The 18,221-nt window shown below is 47.6% G+C and overlaps 2 protein-coding genes across 4 annotated transcripts in view; both read right to left on the reverse strand.

Moving 5' to 3' along the window:
• On the reverse strand, positions 1–4,446 carry NGB (neuroglobin; the record flags this gene model as incomplete). Its single annotated transcript, XM_080618437.1, has 4 exons — positions 1–147; positions 1,233–1,352; positions 2,860–2,971; positions 4,340–4,446. 4 exons carry the CDS (start codon positions 4,444–4,446, stop codon positions 1–3), a joined length of 486 nt encoding a protein of 161 aa, XP_080474563.1.
• Positions 4,447–12,472: 8,026 nt separating this feature from the next.
• POMT2 (protein O-mannosyltransferase 2) overlaps positions 12,473–18,221 on the reverse strand; it is a gene marked incomplete at its 5' end in the record, with an annotated part of 30,376 nt that continues 24,627 nt past the window's right edge. For all 3 annotated transcript variants that reach the window (XM_080619859.1, XM_080619858.1, XM_080619860.1), the window contains one exon: positions 12,473–17,877. In XM_080619859.1, coding sequence (XP_080475985.1) covers positions 17,772–17,877 — 106 coding nt within the window. In that variant the 3' untranslated portion in view covers positions 12,473–17,771. The remainder of the gene's footprint in view (positions 17,878–18,221) is intronic.

Consider the following 18,221-nt stretch of genomic DNA (forward strand, 5'->3'; position numbering starts at 1 on the left):
CTAGTCACCTTCTGGGAGGGTGTCCCAGCCACCTTGCATGGCTTTCACCACAGCACCGTAGAGTTTGCTCCAGGCCTCCTGCACATCTGGGCTGAAGGCAGTGCCAAGGCATTTCTCCAGCATGTACAGCAAGGACTCGCCAACAGTCTGCAAAACAAACAGGGAAGTGTCAAGCTCAGCACCAGGGGACAATGCGCAGCCCCTTCTCTCACTTCACCACCACCTTGGATTTCTCCCACTGCCGGGCAGTGGCTCCTCCTCCAAGAGCGGGGCCAGGCCACACCACTCCCCTTCTACTACCCTGTGCTGGCCCTCACCCCACACCCTGGGTGAGCAGGGGGTGCAGGCAGGGATCAAGGGCTGACCATGCTTGTAACACCAGGGGAGAGGTGCACGTCCATTGTCCCCAGATTCAGGTAGCCAGACAAATGCTCTGGCATAGCAGGGATCAGCAGAGCTGAGCAATGCCCTGATGCCAGAGGAGTGGGTCAGACCCCTGGCTGGATGCTCAAGGCCTCCCTCACCCCCTCTTAGGCTGCTCCACAGGGAGCTGCGAGCAACTCCATCCAAGAGCACTGGCACTCTGAGCACGGGACTGGTGGGAGTCACCACCTCAAGCAAAGGGGACCCTGCTCCCTCTGAAGAGGGCCAAAGCTAGCAGTATCAGCAGGGAGCCATGGACTAGTTAGAAACCTTTCCTTCAACCTGCCCTTTTCTGCTGGGTTATCCAGCAGTTCTGTCCATGCTTGATGGCAGGAGAGGAGTAAGCAAGGGTGTAACATGGAGGATGATCCTGTCTTACTGCCCTAGAGAAAACAGGGGCTGAGGTGCAGGAACCCCACTGCAGCACAGACACAGAGGGGGTTGGATGCTCCTTTTCCCAGGTGCAGTGAGGTTTGCCTAGAGCATGTGATGTAGAGATTCAGGACCCAGGGCAAAAGCTGAGCCTGCAGTCCCCCAAATCATGGTCCTCTTCAAGCAGAGTGAATGCCTTGCTCCCGCTTGTCCATTATCCCTGGGCTTACTGGGGAGGGCAGAAAACAAGCATAGCTAAAGGGTTTCCCTGATAGAGCCAACATCACTCTGCAGGTATCAGCAGCTTGGGGACTTCCTTGAGCTTTTGCTCCAACCAGCTGAATACATGCAGTGGATGCAGAGGGATGGGGATAGCTGAGGGCTGCAGGCCGGGCTGCACACACACAGCCATAGTGAGACAAGAGAGGACACCTCACCGAGAAAGACTCGACCTTCACACCGACTGCCTGGTGCTTCTTGCCGAGGTTGCAGAGGTACTCTTCCAGGCAGGACAAGTTCTCCAGGTGGCTCACAGCAGCATCGATCACCAGCATCACCTGCAGGAGCACAGAGGCAAAACATCAACAGCGTTAAGGCATTAACAGCAAGTTTCTGCTGCCCTCCCAGAGGAACAGAATCTGACCTCTCTACTTCATCCTTCTCAGCACGATCACCTCTCAGGCCAGAAGATGCTCTCTGAGCTTTCCTTTGCTCTACTGCAATCCATGTGTCACATCAGTGAGGCATGCTGCCAGCAGCACACACCACATCTTACCATAGGACACTGCCAGAGGTGTCACAGCAAGCAGCACTGCAGGCCTTCCTGTCCCAGAGGGGGTAAACAGCCCTACAGCAGAGCAGTTACGAGCTAAAAACTAATGCAGATGCAGTCATTACAGCTCTTAGGACCTCAGGACAGCTGCAGGGGAGCCCTAGAAGTTGTCAGGACAAGAATTTCCAACTAGATGTTGCCAAGATGGTGCAATTGTGAATACGGTAACTCCAATTCTAAGATCAGCCCAGGTATTTTGAGGAGATGGGGTTGATAGTTCAGCCAAAAGACCTGATCTGGTAAAGCATGTACCACAGTCATTTCCCAGAAGCATAAAGAGTCAAATGGAAACAGGAAAGAGAAGGGTTAATGAAGGATGAAGGGAACAGACACACTGAATTAGAAAAAGAGATTAAAGCCAGGCATGGTTGGCTTGGCAAAGCCAAGAGGTGATAGAATTGACTCCACAATCTCAACTGGGAAATTATCTCCAACAAGAGCAAAGAGCTATTTCAGCTCAAAACAATAAAAACAGACTTAACTTTGCCGGTATACAGACACTGGAGAATAACAAAAAGCTTGCAGCTATCAGAGGTGCATAGTCCTGAAATAACCTCCTATAAGGAATAGACAGGCATGTGAGGCACCAAACTGGTTTAAAGGTGGAGCTTTAAAGACAGCTTATAAAGTCTTCTGAAAGCGAAGGCTGTGGCTGCTCTTCAGGGCTCAGCAGAGGATCTCTGCTGCACCGGGTGTAATTCTGCCCATGCATGAGCTCCTCCATGCGCCATCAGCATTGCTGCTCTCCCAGCAGCTATCCAAAAGATGCTGTGGGCCTTCTGGCTCTGTAAAGACAGCCTCTTTACACCAGTAGGTCCATGGGAGCTGGGCCCACTGCCCAGCTCTGCGCCACCTCCTGCTCAGTATGTGGCCAAGCAGAGGCTTCAGTCCTTGTCTGGACAGACGTGAGCTCACTGGGGCACTTCCGTGGTAGAAGAAGGGGGCTTCCAACCTTCACAAGAGGCAATCCACTCTCAGATGAGGTCATGGAAATCAGCATGGTGCTTCTTATTCACCACAACCCACATCCTCATCCTGTCCTCACTGTGGTAGGGCACTTTGGCCTGGCAATTATACCTTCTGCTAGCATGAGTAAGGCCCTGCAGTTACCATCTCAGGAGGAGACTTTCCATGCATTCCCCAGTCAGACACACCACAGTCCCAAGCCATTGCCTAAGGGCTTTCTCGTCCAAGGAGGCTGCGTTCCAGCCATGCCACAGCCCCTCTCTCACCTTCCTGATGTGATCCAGGAACTCAGGGGCAGAGAGGCACTCCTGAGGGCTGGCAAACTGCTTGCAGTTGTACTGGAAAAGGGGCAACAGGTCAGGGTCCAAGTCGAACAACCTGCAACAGCAAGACAGAACCCCCATTGCCTCACTTCTTCAGCTTTAGTTAGAGTTGCGCTCACACCAGGAACAACCCCACCAGAAGCGCACCCGCAGCACCCCTCTGCCTCCCTTCCCACCTACTGCTCAATCCCCACCTGAAAAGGACACAGAAGTTCTGAAGTCTTAGTTTGGAGCGATCCAGGTTACTTAGAGCCAAAAAAGTCTCTATTTCCCTAGCCCGCCGTCCCAGTTTTCAGATTGCGTGTTTATGGCACTTGAGGAATAGTTCCAGCTCACTGGAGCTCTTCCCAGCCTGGCCCTTACCCCCAAAGTTTTGTCTGTTATCCCAACATTTCCCATTCCTACTTCATGACCTCCTTGAGCCCCAAAGGTCCCAAATCCGGGAAGACCTGCAAGCTCCATCAGCCAGATTTCCTACTTGAGCAAGGGGGTGCATGTACAAACTCAGCTAACACCCCACTCTCCCACATCATCACCAGCCCCCAATTTTCCCCCATCTTCCCTGCCAGTGTATACCAGGCAGATATGGGTCTAGCAGCAGCCACCCAAGCAGATGTAACAGGCTGATGCTGTCCATGGAGTCCAAAGGGAAATCAGGCAAAACAGTCTCTCTTCTTCCCATCCTGCACATTAAACTACTGCACCCTTCCCACCCCCCCCCACCCCCACCCCCGAAACTCTCAAGAAGTACTGTCGCTGCTCACAACCCTGGTCTGTCAGACCTGGCTCCTGCCTTCTACGTCCTCCTCCAGAAGCTGGTCCTCAGCTCTCTTTTTAAATGGTTTTTCATAGATTTTCCCTTTTCATCTTCCCGTAATCGAGGCACTAATCTGCTTAGGGGAGGCAAGGAGTTGGGTTTCAGCCGTTCCCGGGCATACCATTTCCTCTGCCCCGAGACTAACTCCCTCCTAGCTGGCAGGCCAGTGCCTGGAGCAGTGTCGGAGCAGTGCGGGGGTCCCCTCCACACGCTCCCCGGGGCTGGGCTCACAGGCAGCTCTCCAGGCAGCAGAAGTAACAGTGGCAAGGCGGGCTGTCAGTGGGCAGAAACGCACAAAACCTGCCCCCTGACCCTCTCCCTCCATTTCCCCGGGACAAAGTTCTCGCCGCGGAGGGTGGGAACAGGACGGTGTCCCCCCGCCGCTGCCCCACAGCAGCCGCGGCTTCGCGGTGAGGGGTTTCATCCCCGCGCTGCTCCCCACGGACCACGGAGGGGGGAGCGGGCGGGTAAGGCAGTCCGGCAGCCATCGCCGAGAAGCGCTCCTCTCCGAGAAGCGGAGCTCGTTCACCCTCCCTTGCCGCCGGGCGGGTCCGGGGGACGGCCAGTGCCGGAGCGCCGGTGGCCGCATCCTCTCCCCGCGCTCACCTGGTGAAGAGGACGAGGCCGTGCTGCTCGGGGCTGCCGCTCACACGCTGCCAGCTCTCCCGGATCAGCGCTCGCTGCCTGCCAGACAGCGGCATCCCGCTCTCCATGGCAGGGGCGGGGGGACCTGCCCCTCGCTGCCCGAGGCGAGGCGCTGGCACCGGCACCGCTGGCACCGGCAGCCGCCCGCCCCTCGCAGCCCCGGGCGGGCCCCGCCGTGCTCACTTGGGGGTCCCGCATCCGCGCTCCGCCCGCCGCCCCTGCCCTGCCCCGGGCGGGCTGCCGACACCGGAGCTTCCCGGGGCCCCTCTCCTCCACCCGCGGCTTCCCCGGCCACCTCATCGGCAAGGAAGAGCTCACTTTACATTTCCCACTCAGGGGAAGGAAGGAAGGGAAAGGAAGAGAAGGAAAAAGGAAAATTACAATCCCCAACCCGCCCCGTGCTCGCAGCTGAGGAGCAGAAAGTTCAGCTCGTTCGTGGTTGACATTTTCCAATCAGCCCGCTTTTACACTAAGCGCAGTACGGCAGCGCAGGGCTAGCGAGGGGACCACTGGGACTCGGCTGCTTTCGCTCGCCGCTCAGAGCAGCTCCAAGTGTAACTTTGTGGTGGAGGTCCTCGGTGATGCTCCAGCACTACAGCAGCCTCTTGCTCTTGGCCGATTCCACCTCAGGACGCCTCACAGCCACCTGCTATCTCCACAGACAGATGCAGTCTAGACACTGCAAGATACATGTTTAAGGCAAATTAAACCAGCTGAAGCAAGCAAAGATGTTAACAATAGATCAGAAGACATGTCAAACATGTTCAGGGCACCCAGCTTCTCTCTGTTGTACAGACAAAAGGAAACACTGCTTTTAGTTGGGTCCTGGAATTTGGGCAGCATGGGCAGCAAAAGTGAGAAGGGGCAAGCAAGGTCCTAAGCAGCACAACAGAAGCCAGGAAAGCCAGAGCAGCCATGCACATTGAGGGTTTCAGAAGGATGTGAGCAACACAAAAGCACAAATATTACCGAAACCATCACAGTCTGCTCTGAAGTAACAATTGCACTGATCTTATTACAAGTTATGGTTCTATAAATCACACTTCTTTCTTGTAATCAAGAGAGAAGACAGCAGCCTCTGGCCCAACCCAGCAGCGTATAGGCTCAGTGTAAGTAGAATTGGAGGCTCTTCTCCTTGGAGTACTGAAAATAATCTCTGAGAGGAGGCAAGTTCAAAGGCACAATGCTACATCCCCAGCCCCAGCCCCAGCTTGTCTCCCAGGGGCCCTTCTCCTGAAGAGCCGGAGTGACAGCGCTGGCTGCAGTGACAGCAGGAAGCCACGGGAGACATCTCTGCAAGTGCCAGAATTAATTACCTGTTTTCTTGGGCTTTGGAGACCTCTCCTTCTCAGTGCAGACCAGACAAGATGCTGTATAGGAAAAGCTCTGTGTACATTGCAAGCTGAAAAACCAGTTCCAAAGCTGGGCTCTTGAAAAGTCCAAAGTCACAAAGGAATTGAACTGTCAGATGGGACTAAGGAGTCCCACAAATATCACAGATCTCTGGCTACTGAGCCAGAAAATAAATTATGTTCCAGGGATTCTGTGTTTTGAATGTCACTGTGAGAAAAGACTTAATTAATGGCAAAGGTCCTAGGTCCTGAAGAGATGCTAATGGCTTCTGTTAAATCATGGCTCCTGTTAAAAATACAGCATTTTAGCTTTCATGACAACTAAGAAGAAAAGCCTGAAAAGCGTGATCTCTACACATCTATCTTCTCAGACAACAGGGGATAAATAGAAAGCATTTGATAATAAAGAACAGGCACAAGCTGCAGGGTCATTTCATGGCTGGGGGGTCAGAACAGGCAACCCGTCAGCCTGCAGTGCTTCCTGCTGTGGCCACCATCTTCTGGTCCACAAGAAGCTCCGACTAAACCCAGCATTTTAGCTGTGTGTTTGCAAAGGAGACATTCACACTGGGAACTGCTGATAAATCAGTGTGCTGATAACTGCTGAAGCTGCAAGGAGCCTGAAGGAGCAGTGGGAAACAGGGGGTTAATCTGATCAGAGTGGCAAACACAGCAAAGAGAATGAAGTGTCATCTATATGGATCTGCACAAGCTGCTCTGACATTGTCGTCACAGCCACACAGATGTGAAGCTTCACCAGAGCCCATCTGGACAATTCAGCCTGGCCCTGCCCACAGGGAGGGGGAGCAGACAGGCCGGCAGCACTGTGCTGTCAGGGTACTGGGAAGGAGAGTGGAGAGTCTCTCCTAGACCACAGGATACCAAGGAGCAGAGTTGAAGCATAGATGTGCAATCAGAGCAGCAACCAAGGCTGAGTGTTTGCCTAGCAACATTTTGAATACATACAGAGCTGGCTGATAGAGGAGCAAAAGAAACACTACAAAAGCAAGTTGTAAATAAGAGTGATCAGCTCCTAAAGCTTAGCTGAGATGCATGACATCTTTCCTTGGGTCCATGCAGGTACCTTACCAGCTATCATATTGCAGGGAAACAAGATACAGGTTCAGCTAATGGCAAGGATATCTCAGACAATAACAGTGAAGCCATGACGGCATGGAAAAATGGTGGCTGTTGTCCAAAGTCTTCCCCCTTGCACCTTTCCTCTGTGCTGCAGATGGTGGCTGCATGCTGAGCGCTTGCAGACAAGGCACAAGTGTCAGAACAGAACAGACATAATGGCAGCAATGAGGGTGATGCGTGTGATGCGCCACTTTCTTCCGTGGAACATATCGGTGCCCCAGGTGATGAAAGGGGCAGTGGGCAGGCCACACCCCTGCCTACCCGATGGTACCCAAACCCCATATTGGTGTGACACTTAGCAGTCTAAGAGCCAAAGAGACTTAATCCCTTCCTCACCCCCTAGCGACAGCTCCTTCTGGGCAGGGTATGGGTACATTCAGAAGCAGTTTCCCCACCTTCCCTGCCCCTCTGAACAGTGAACCCACTTCTCTGCTGCCTTCTAGCACTGATGCATGCCCTCTCCCTTAACAAAACCAGCATTTTTTTCCGTGACAGCATAGATCTTCCAGCACAGGAGGAGGTAGCTGTGAGGAGAGAGCTGTAAAGAGGGACTTGAGGTGGGAGACAAGAACTCAGGGGTAAGAAACATCTGAGCCACCATTCCTTTCACATGACTTAAGAGAGCGAGGGCTCAGGAGACATGATGTTCTTCCCCGCCTGCAAAGCAGCTTCTCCCTTGCAGCTACCTGGCTGTCAGATGAGTTTCTCCTGCTGCCATAGCACTGAGGTGCTGACAGCACAAGTGAAGTCCAGAGAGGATTTAAAGTACAAGGAAAAACAGACAAGCAAACCTCCCCTGTTGAAGTGTTTTGCGCGCTTTCAAGTGTGTGGTAGCCCCAGGATGCAGCAAGAGATTGAGCACTGCAAATGTTTCCATGGTGTGAGGGTTTCTTGGGATGGTCCCCAGCTCCCTTGGCTCTATCTCTGTAGCCTGGCAGCTCAGCTTTTTTATGAGATGTTTTGGATTTCTACAAGACTGTCCCTGGAGCTCTCATGAGTGAAGAACCACCAGGGCATCAGCAGAGGCTGCTCCAAAACCATCTGTAGGCCCTGTGGAGAAAGGGGAGGCAGATTTCTGGAGAAACTCACTGACCTGCAAAGAAGACAATAAAGCTCTTCTGTGCTTTGGAAGAACACAAATTTAGGATGTTTTTAATTTGAAGTGGGTGTCACTGTAATCTACAGTCCCTTCAAGTTACATTACTGACACTAGTAACTCCCCTTGCCAAGTGTCAGCTTGACTTGTTCAGTGCCTTAGTTTACCCACAGGAAAAGAAACTCGCCCGATCTCATAAAACAGTGTGACAGAATTGAGAATAAGTTCACAAAACCCAGCCCCCAACCCTGTGCTCAGGGTGCCTGGGCAATGACTCTTCCCCTCCAAGGACACCCCACCAGCCTGGCCCAGACTTTGTTTTGCACGTGCTGCTGTGGCACTGTCAGGATTTGTCCCAGCTGCTGCACCACCAGTAAACCCAAATCCCCTCTGGACCCCTCATTTCCAGTTCTACATCTGTGAGTCTTCATGAATAATGCCACTCTGATCTAGCTGCTGCAGGCTCCCTGCTCACCTCGGGTACAGACTCCTGGGCTTGGCTAATCCCCTTTCTTTCCTCTTGCCACCATCTCTAAACCACAGACCACGATGGCTCTTTTCCCCAGACACCCATCCCCATCCTCAGGTGGGAGCAGAAGTTGTTCCCAGCTGTCTTCTCAAGCTACCACCTCAGGCCATGGTGCATGCAGCACAGCTCAGTAGCAAAGCAAATCGCAAAACACAGTTGCATAACAAGAAGCAAAAGAGATGTATGAGGGAATAATCTTGCTCATAAAATGATGAAGGTGACGATTGCAGAGCTCACTGGCAGCCACCACGCCTGTGGTGAAAGCAAGACAGCATTACTGACCTTGAGGATTTGGGCTAAGGGGAGAGGGATAGGCAGAGGTAGGAGGAACAGTGAAGACACAGCTTTTGACTTTTATTTGCTACTTGACATTTCCTAGGTTCCTCTTGAATCTCCCAGGGCCGGCTGGGGCAAGTTCATGCAGGCAGGTGCAAACACTCCAAGGCTGACAGGTCATGAAGTGGGGAGAGAAGCCCACTCAGAGACCACTGAGAGAGCTGCTAGCCTGAGTATTGTTGACTTATGAGGCTGTTGGACCAGGTCTGGCGTTTGCCGATGCTCAGACCTTACCTCAGTTGTTATTCACCTCATGATCTCTAACACAGTGATGATCCACCAGTTGCCACTCCCACCAAGGCTGATCTTTCAAGAAGAAACCTCTGCCTTTTGTAAGTCACTCTACCAAAGTGAGTTTAAAAAGTCTATCTACCATGTCAGTCTTGACACACAAGCTGAATTTGGTCATAAGACACAACTATAGATGTGTGCGCTCTCCAAGCTGGTGGGATACAAGCAGCTGTGGTCTCAAAGCTCTCCCAGCCTCATTAGCTGAACACGGTGCTCTAGCGAATAAACCTGGCAACTTGGCAAGTACTGTGTTAACCAGAGTTCTCTGGCTTTTGTCCTACCTAGACATGGTGCACATGGGCTTGGATCTTCCTCCAGTTGTCCTCATACTTCTGGGCTGGATCATTCTTCAGCTGCTGGAACATTTAGATGCTTTACTCTCTCTGGAGCCTCCTCTGTATTTTCCAGTGTGGATTTATCTTGTTTCAGAAGCACTGCTGGTGCTCATCTCTGAAGTGATCATTGATTGTCTTCTCTCTGATCTCACCTCTGTCTGGTCTTTCCCTCCTTCTTGCTATTTGAATTGACACTATTGACAGGGCATCACCTACAATATTTTGACCTACAGCGATTGTCTCTGAGAATAAGATCTTTGACGTGATTTATTAAAACAAAGATTTTTCATTTAATTGCACCCATCCATTCATGGCAGGACGATGCTAGCATCACAACCTTTCAGCTTTTCACACAGCCGTCTGCTCTTAAATCAGACCCCATGTGTTATTGCTTCTGTATGTGAGATCCTTTCCTGCTTGAGGTCTTCTCCTCCTCACCTATCTGAGCCACTGCAGCTTTGGAGCTCTGTCAAAAATAACTCTCCAGATCAGTGAGAAATTTTGCAGTTGCAAGCTCCAGAGTCAAAAATGCCAAAGCTTTGAAATGATGTACTTATGCCACATTATAAAGCACTTTCCAATCCATTAATAACTACATATGATGTTAAACAGCAACTGTTAGCAAGAAAGACTTAAAATCAGCAAGCACAGGACACTCATGAGTCCTACAAGAGCTGCTTGAGGGTACCTCCAACATACTTACTGTTTGAAGTTTTTTAATAATGCTTGAAACAAAGAAATTTCAGCAGACTTAGAGAGCATAAAATGGGGCAATACTCAAAAGGGCCAACTAGGATGACTTAGTAACGAAGAAACTAACCAGCCTGAAAAAAAACAGCACAGAGAAAGCAATGAAGAACACAGCAGGGAGTTTATTATAAAAGCATTTGAAGAAAGGTGTACAACTTTTCAGAGATACATCAGTTCATGCTTTTCCATTTCTGCCAAGTAGTGGTCTAATTCTTGATCCATCTCCTACTGCCTGTGTCCTAACAGTTTTTCATTAACTTTGATACCCCTCATTATGTCTTCGTTTTGTAAAGCAGCCTTTTTGCTTTCCCCCTCTGCATGACTCTTTCATAGTAGCCTTTAGTAATTTGAGTTCTCACTTTCTGGATGCTTTTCTCTTGTATTTTAAGTCAATCACTAACTTGCTGCCCAGCTTCTCATGTTTGGCTTCTTTGGCTTTTCCTGGCCCTGCCTTGCACTGGGACAGTTGGTACTTGTGCTCTTGTTGATCTTTATTTAAATATCACTCCTCAGACTTGCTTCCAATGGTACTTTGCCTGGAAGTTATCAAATTGCTTAAATTCATTTTCCTCAGCTGCACTGCCTTTGTTTACTTGGTTGTTCTCAGTCCATAAATATTCAATAAAAACGTGCCATCTCACACATACTCACATTTTCATCTGAAACAATCCTCCCTACTCCTCAGCTAGTTTAGTTCTCCACCTTGTAACCAAATAGTTATTGTTCCTAAAGCATTCTGTGGGATCAACACACTGCCAGGGTTGGACTCAGCTGACTCAACACTGATGCCTTCATACAGGCAAGTAACCTAAACTCCCTTCAGGTCAGTGGAGAAATCCAGGTAGTTCAGAAAATACATGGTGAAGAAAAACATCAGATGAATGAAGCCTGAAAGCTACCTTTTGTCAGCTGAGAGGATGTCAGCTGCAAGACAGCAGAACAACTAGCTTTGGATGAAATCCGGAGATAAAACAATGACTGCAAGAATGGCGAATAGAGAAGAGCAATTTACAGCAATCAATACTTGGTAGACTATGCCTATTCAGATAAAACACAAACTTTCTATTTCCAGAGCATGTATCACATGGGTCACAGCTACAGTTAGAGATGGTGTATTAGAAAACAACTCCGAAGTGTATGGCAACCACAATCCTTGGATCTAAACCAGGAAGCAGCAGTTGGAGCAATGAAGATTTATTTCAGCATATGGAACTGGGGAGACTAATGTTGGAGGACAACAGTGTACAATTTGGGAAACCATATGGGTAAACTGAACAGAACGAGAAAAGAGGCACAGGAGATTGGGGGCTAGAGAAAGCAACTTGCATAGAAAGTTTCTATTTCGTTAGTAGAAAGAAGATTAAGTAGCAGCTTGAAGACAAAGCACAAAACCTGTATTAAATTCCAGGTTACAAAAAAGCCTCATTCTTGTTGAGGAACATGTAGCAGGATGATGGCTGGAATTCAGAAGCCTAGAAACCTGGCAGGTTAAAAATAAATGCAAATGGAATCAGTCGCCAGTGTCCACCCACATGAGATCACTTACCTGCAGAAAGAAGTCATTCTTCTAGAGAACACTGAAAAGCTTTACTTCAGATATTATCACCATTTTCTGAACAATACTTCATTTTATTTATGGTTGTCTCCCTACACTCTAGCACAGCTCCTGCATCAGCACTCCTTCCTTCCAGAAAGACAGTCCTGAGCAGACAATACCCAAAGACTAACTTGCACTTTCTGAAGCAATACAAGATGTTAATAGGCTTTTCAGTAACCATCTATTAGCCTATTGTATCATCTAGTGCAGGCCATAGTTCAGTTTCTAGCTGTCCTGGCTTTACTTTAGCGGCCTTTGGAATATGTTTAAATAGACTGGCTGGCTCTCCTCCACCGCTGATCTGGACATCCATGTGTAGCCCAGATAAGAAGGGCTGTATTTTTGTTTTCCCCATCTAGTTTCAGCCCAAGGATGGCAACCCCTTGTTACACTGTACTCAAAGGTATATGCTACCCTGTCACTACAGCTGGCATAGAGCAGGTTCTGATTTACAGTATTTGGCTTTATTAAATACTCTTACATTCAGTTCACAGCAAGGGCCTCATCTATACAACATTGTGCATCAGTCTGATGTTATGGACACTACACACTCAACATAAGAATGACTTACAAAAAAATGCTGGGTTCCTGAATAGAGTGCTTGATCTGTCAAATGAAGTGTTCATAGGTAACCTACCAGAAGCTTGATGAATACACCCATTATCCAGCACATTATACCTAATTACTATTTAACTCATCTTTAACATGGAAAAACAAACCTTCTTCAGCACAGTGCTTTATTCTCACCCAAATGTACTAGTTTCACTTCCTGCTGCGCTTATCAGTGTATCACTTTAACTGCAGTAAAACCTGACCTCCTAGAATTGAAGTCCAGCAACATTTGTGTGCTAAAAGCTGATGTAGATCACCGCTGTCCTAGATCAAACTCTCTAATGGGTCTGTTTAAAGTTCATGTTGTTACTTCAAACCTGTAAGTGAGGGAGAGAGAAAAGGGGGGAAAAAACACCCCAAGACACAGACACAAACAGAATGTTTGAAAGAAGAGGTATTTATTACAAAATTAAATTACAAATTCTACCTCATTTTCTGTATCTCCTGTACAAAATACACTTATAGCTCAAGGGAACATTCTCCCATCCATGCTGTTATGATGCAGTAACTGCACCTTAGTTAGAATACATTCATCTCATGGACAGATGCACAAGCACCCACATACGCACACAGCATTAGTAAGGTTCAGAATGTAGGACAGAATTACAGAAGACCCTTCTAATTGCTACTCCAAACTCTTGCCCAGACAGGGGCCAGTTCTCCAAGGATGCCTCTAAACAGTGCTTCTTGTAAAACACAATGAACTCACTTGGCAAAGTTTTAGACCAATTACAAATTCAGCAGGAGTGTTTTATGTGCTAGTATGACCCCTACCTCAGATATTATTTGTGATAATCATAGCCCTTGACATTCAAGTAAAGCAACTCACAACCAACCATGCAACCAAGGTCTTGGTACTTTAAAGAAGACAGTTTTCAGTCCTGACTGCTTGTAGCTCATAGCCCTCCGAAGACAGCAAGTCTGCTATGGACATGGTGTTCTTATCATCAAGCTTCCTTTTCCAGCAGGAAAGAGCCTGATGATGTTATAATAGTCCACACTTTTTTGCTTTCACGACACACACTTGCCAATATGTGGGGTAACGCACTGTAAAGGGCAAAAACCTGAACTTACCTATATTGCCCAGTTGGCAGAGGCACAGGGCACCACTAAGAAGATTTTCACATTGCCAGCAGTATCCTGAGAGGAAGAAGCAGTGTTATCATGGTACTTGGGTGCAGAGTGCCAACCCAGAGGGTAAATCGTGCACAGGCATGGCCTCTGGAAGGGAAGCCACTAAGCATGGCAATAGAGAATTTCAGGTAAATGCCTGTGTTTCCACACTTAGAGCTGGTTTACTCTCAAGTCCTTTGAAAATGATTCTCACAGGGATACAGGAGGGGTCTATCAAATTACACATTTGTTTACCTTTCCATAACAAGGTTCTAGTTTTACTCTCAGTACATGTGACAGCTGTTCATCCACTCGGGACACTAGGTGTCCTGCCCTACCCCTTGTTCAGGCACCTGTAAGAAATGGATGCACAGCCTGAAAACTGGAGAAGAAGCAAAGACATTTCCTGTAGCTTGGGCATACTTGAAGAAGCAGAAGAAAGGAGGGAGAAATAAAAGGCAGGTCCTGTCAGTGCCCTCTATGTATCAATAAACCCTCTCAATCAACATGGAAAAAGAAAACTGTGGACAACAGAGCGATGGTGTCTCTCCCACCCACAGGCTTGTGAACAATGCTGGTAAGCAGTGCATGACATGAAGTCCTCCACCTCGAGCAAGGGCAACCTCAGCACAGGAATTGCTATTCAAATCTTCCTCACAGTCACAACTGTCTCATAGCACAAGTAGTCCAGCTTCTGGAAGTAGGCCAGTCCCTGCTGCTGGAATAGGTGTGTGTGCACTTGTGTCCTGAAGTGACTGTTAACAGGAGCCTTTTAAGATGGACGGATTGTCTAGGATGAAGCTAGATGAGCCCAAAGGCCTTCTATCTATCCTCCAAAGACCAAAAAGGTGAAAATAGAGTTTACACATAAAAAAGAATATGAAACGGGGAGCATGGCAGCCTGCAGCTTTTTGTGATTTGTATCCACAGATACAATTTGATGAAACACTTTGACAGTGATAAAAGGAGCCCTGTCGAGCAAAGTTCAAAGAGAGAAGCTGCTCCAGAGAACAGCATCTTCTGGCCTCGGAAAGCACCAGTAGCTATTTTCCCCATGGGTTGGGGAAAAGGACTAATAAGCAGTTCTCAAAATTAATCTTAAGCCATTCCATAAGCACAAATGGAAAAACTGAACTGAAGCAGCCCAAACTCCGCTCAAAAAGCAAGTGCCCTGCACTCATTGCTTCACATCTGCACCACTCAAACAGTGTAATTCAGAGTCAGTAACGGAATCCCAATTACTGTACTTTGTTGACCTTTGTTGACAAAATACTGGTAACCATGATTTTCCAGCTATGGCCTGACAGGGTTTGAGAATCAAAGACTGAGGGTCAAATTCTAACTAAAGTAATTTTTCAGTGTTTTTCTCCTGACAGAAAACAGAGCAACATCAATTTACACTTTTTGAAAAGACAACCCTTGGAGTCCAGAGGGTGCAGAGGAAATGTCTGCCCTCTAGTCTTCAAATGTAGACCTTTGAGTACTTTTAACTCCAGATCAAATTAATTAAAACCAAAACAAACAAATAAAAAAACCAACCACCAACAACAAAACCACACAAAAAACCCAAAAAAAGAAACCACAAAAAACCAAACCCACCAGAAACAAAAGATTGAGCTAGAGGCTGCTCCCTCTTGTGGAATAGCTAGATTTTTCTTCACTGTACGCCTTTGTCTCCTCACCAGTACACAAGGCCTAAGAAACAAATTAGTCTCAACACCCATCAAGTGCTCTCAGAGGATTTTTGAAATGGCAGTCCTAAAGAAAAATAAACCTGGAAGCTGGGCTTGTGCATAAGAAGGTGGGATGGGAGCATGACACTTGCCACCTTCAGCTGCCAATCCCCACACAAAAGGTTATTAGTAATAAAGGACAGAGGGACCCTGGCCAAAGGAACATACTGGCTCATCTTCCTCAGGCAGCTCCTATAAAGCTGACCCCTTCATAATAACCCAAGTAACCAAGGTTACCGAGTCAATTTTTGCTTTCCCACAAATTTAATTTGATGAATAGTAGAAACTGTCATTCCAAAACACAAGTTTCTCAGGGATTTTTTGCTGTTAATGATAACGGCAGGCGTGTGATTGTATGTGCTGCAAAAAACACTGCACCTTAAATCATGGCTTTTATCAGCTCTTCTGGCAAATCCTCACCACGGCAATGGGACTAGGGACTTAGGGAAAGCTCATATTCAGGATAGCAGGGTAATTCAGGATAGCAAGGTAAGCGGATAACCTCACCAAGAGTAGAAGATGCCAAATCACATTGCTACAATGGCAGCACTGCACTGTCTGCCAGCCACATTGCCAACAGGTAACAATTCACAGCTGCTGTCAGATCAAGCAGGATGTGTAGAAGTTTGCAGCCTTCTCCCTCATCCTTCTTGCATGTACATCACCTCTGTGAACCCCTGGCTCATGCAGTGGGAGCACTTCCTGCAATAGCAAGTGGAAAAGAATCATCAAACCCCATAGCTAACTAGTGCAATGACTTCCCACCATGTATTACCAGCAGATGCTTAACATAAAACCTTTAGAATCAGAGGCATTGGTCTATACCATCTGAGTTATTGTCTATAGGAGTCAACTTCTGGAGAGAGATGTGACATACCAAGCCAGAGACTTACAATAGCTGCCTTACTGAAAAATGCTATGGATCTCTATTAAAAAGGAATGAAAGCAAGTCTGACTAGAGGCTCAGTCCCCGACACAGAACAACTATACTAATGCTGCTCTTCTTTGTTGCAAGAAATACACTAGAATTCAAGATTTGGTAAAAGGAATGAATGCACAATTCATGCTTAAAGACAGACATGCTCACCTGCTGCTTTCCCTGTACCTGTAATTTTGATTCAAGGCTGAGAAGCAGAGCAAGAAATGAAAGGCTTCAGTTCATTGAAACATACACAAAAGAGTTCTGCAAATATTACTTGAGACAGGAACACAGCTGGAGTCTTAAATGTCATTCATGTTGGATGCTACAAGGTAGCAACCTTGAAATGACAAGAAATTAAAACAGGGTAAAGAACAGGAGGTGGAATAAAAGGAACATTTACAAAACTGAACCTAACACAGGAGAAAGGCACCTGATAAACAGAATTCTGCTTTTTTGGAAAGGGGGGATTGAATATCTGATGGCTTTTGACTCTTAACAAACAAAGAATTTTTGCCTGGCCTTGCATTTCCTTCAATAGAGTAATTTAATGTTCAGCCATCTATGAGAGGGAACATGCTCAATATTGGAATACAGCAAGCAGATACTGTGGCACTAACAGACAGGTATGCAGATGCCAGATTAATTAAAGTGAAGCCTTTCCCCTAAAAGCACAGGTACTGGCACTGAAATAGCTGGGATCAAAAGATGAATGACAGCTGTCTGTAAAATTTCAAGCTGTCATTTCAGACTCTACAAAACCCGCAGCAGTCCAATCTTCACAGCATGCTGGGGCAGAAAATAAATCACCTGCTATTTCCACTGTAATTTCCTTGGCAATTTCAGACAGAATTTCAAAGAAGCTAAAAAGTGCTGAGCTGGAACAGGCTGGCTCTGAGCACAGGCCTGTTAGGTGGTTATTACAAAATGATTAAAGGTGACCAAAAAGCAAGGCCGTATAGAGGGATAAACTATCTCCACCTCCTCTGTCTGCAGAGGGTCTGGGAGACAGGCAAGGCACAGTGGCTCAGGGGATTTCAAGCAGACCCCTTTCAGTCAAATTCTAAAAATTCAGGGACAGAACAAAACCCACCAACAGCAGGGCAGGGAAGAATGCTGGTCCCCACGTACTTACAGGAAGCCTTCAAAAATCTCACCATAAAAAAACCCCAAAACATTCTTAATCATAAAAGTCCTAACGTCCCAGATGCTGTCTCACTGTAAGTCAGATTACAGGAAGACACACACACACAACCATGAAACTACACACAGCCTTCAGCTTGTACGGGTCTGACTGCTGGAATGCCACTGCTGTTTGACTGATAGATATTGCTCAAAATATTTGAGATTTAAGCAGCCAGTTGTCCAGGAATATAACCTAAGGTTTCAGGACGTGAGTCTTTTTAGGAGGACCTTCTCAGAGTCATCCTCAGCATCTTCCAGTGCAGGCAGTGCAAACAAATGCCAAAGCAACAGGGTTCTCCAGAGAGAGAATTTTACTGTCACATGTCTCCAAAGCACCAGAATCAGCCTGAAATGCAGCAGATCCCATGCTTCCCATCCACTGTTCCCAGGTTCCCTTTGTTGGCTCTAGAACTCCCAGGAGTCCATCCACCGGAGCCCTGCCATGGGGCTACTAGGGTCAGAGGCCATGGGTCCTACAATCCCATAGGACAGAGGATGGAAGAGGTAGAAGCTGTGGAAAGAAACCAAATGCCCATCAGGGACCACAGAGTTTTCTGTCTCAAGAACACTGCAGCAATTATTTCATATAGATGTCCTACAGGACCTTTGGTTTTGGGCTGCTCTAAGCTCCACTGGGAACCTCGTAACCTCTGCTGAACACAATATACACATAGTACAGTTACCACAGGTGGTATTTTCTCTTAGAAAGCAAAGCTTTGGAGAAAAGCTTGCTGAGAAAACATACAGCTATGAAGAATATGCCTGTGTTTGAGGGATCTGGCACCATCCAGCACTGGAACTAGAACCAAAAAACATTGAACAGTGGGTTTGGAGGAGAATAGCGTTCACACTGAG

Source organism: Psittacula echo (assembly GCF_963264785.1).
Source record: "Psittacula echo genome assembly, chromosome: 5".
Classification (NCBI taxonomy): Eukaryota; Metazoa; Chordata; class Aves; order Psittaciformes; family Psittacidae; genus Psittacula; species Psittacula echo.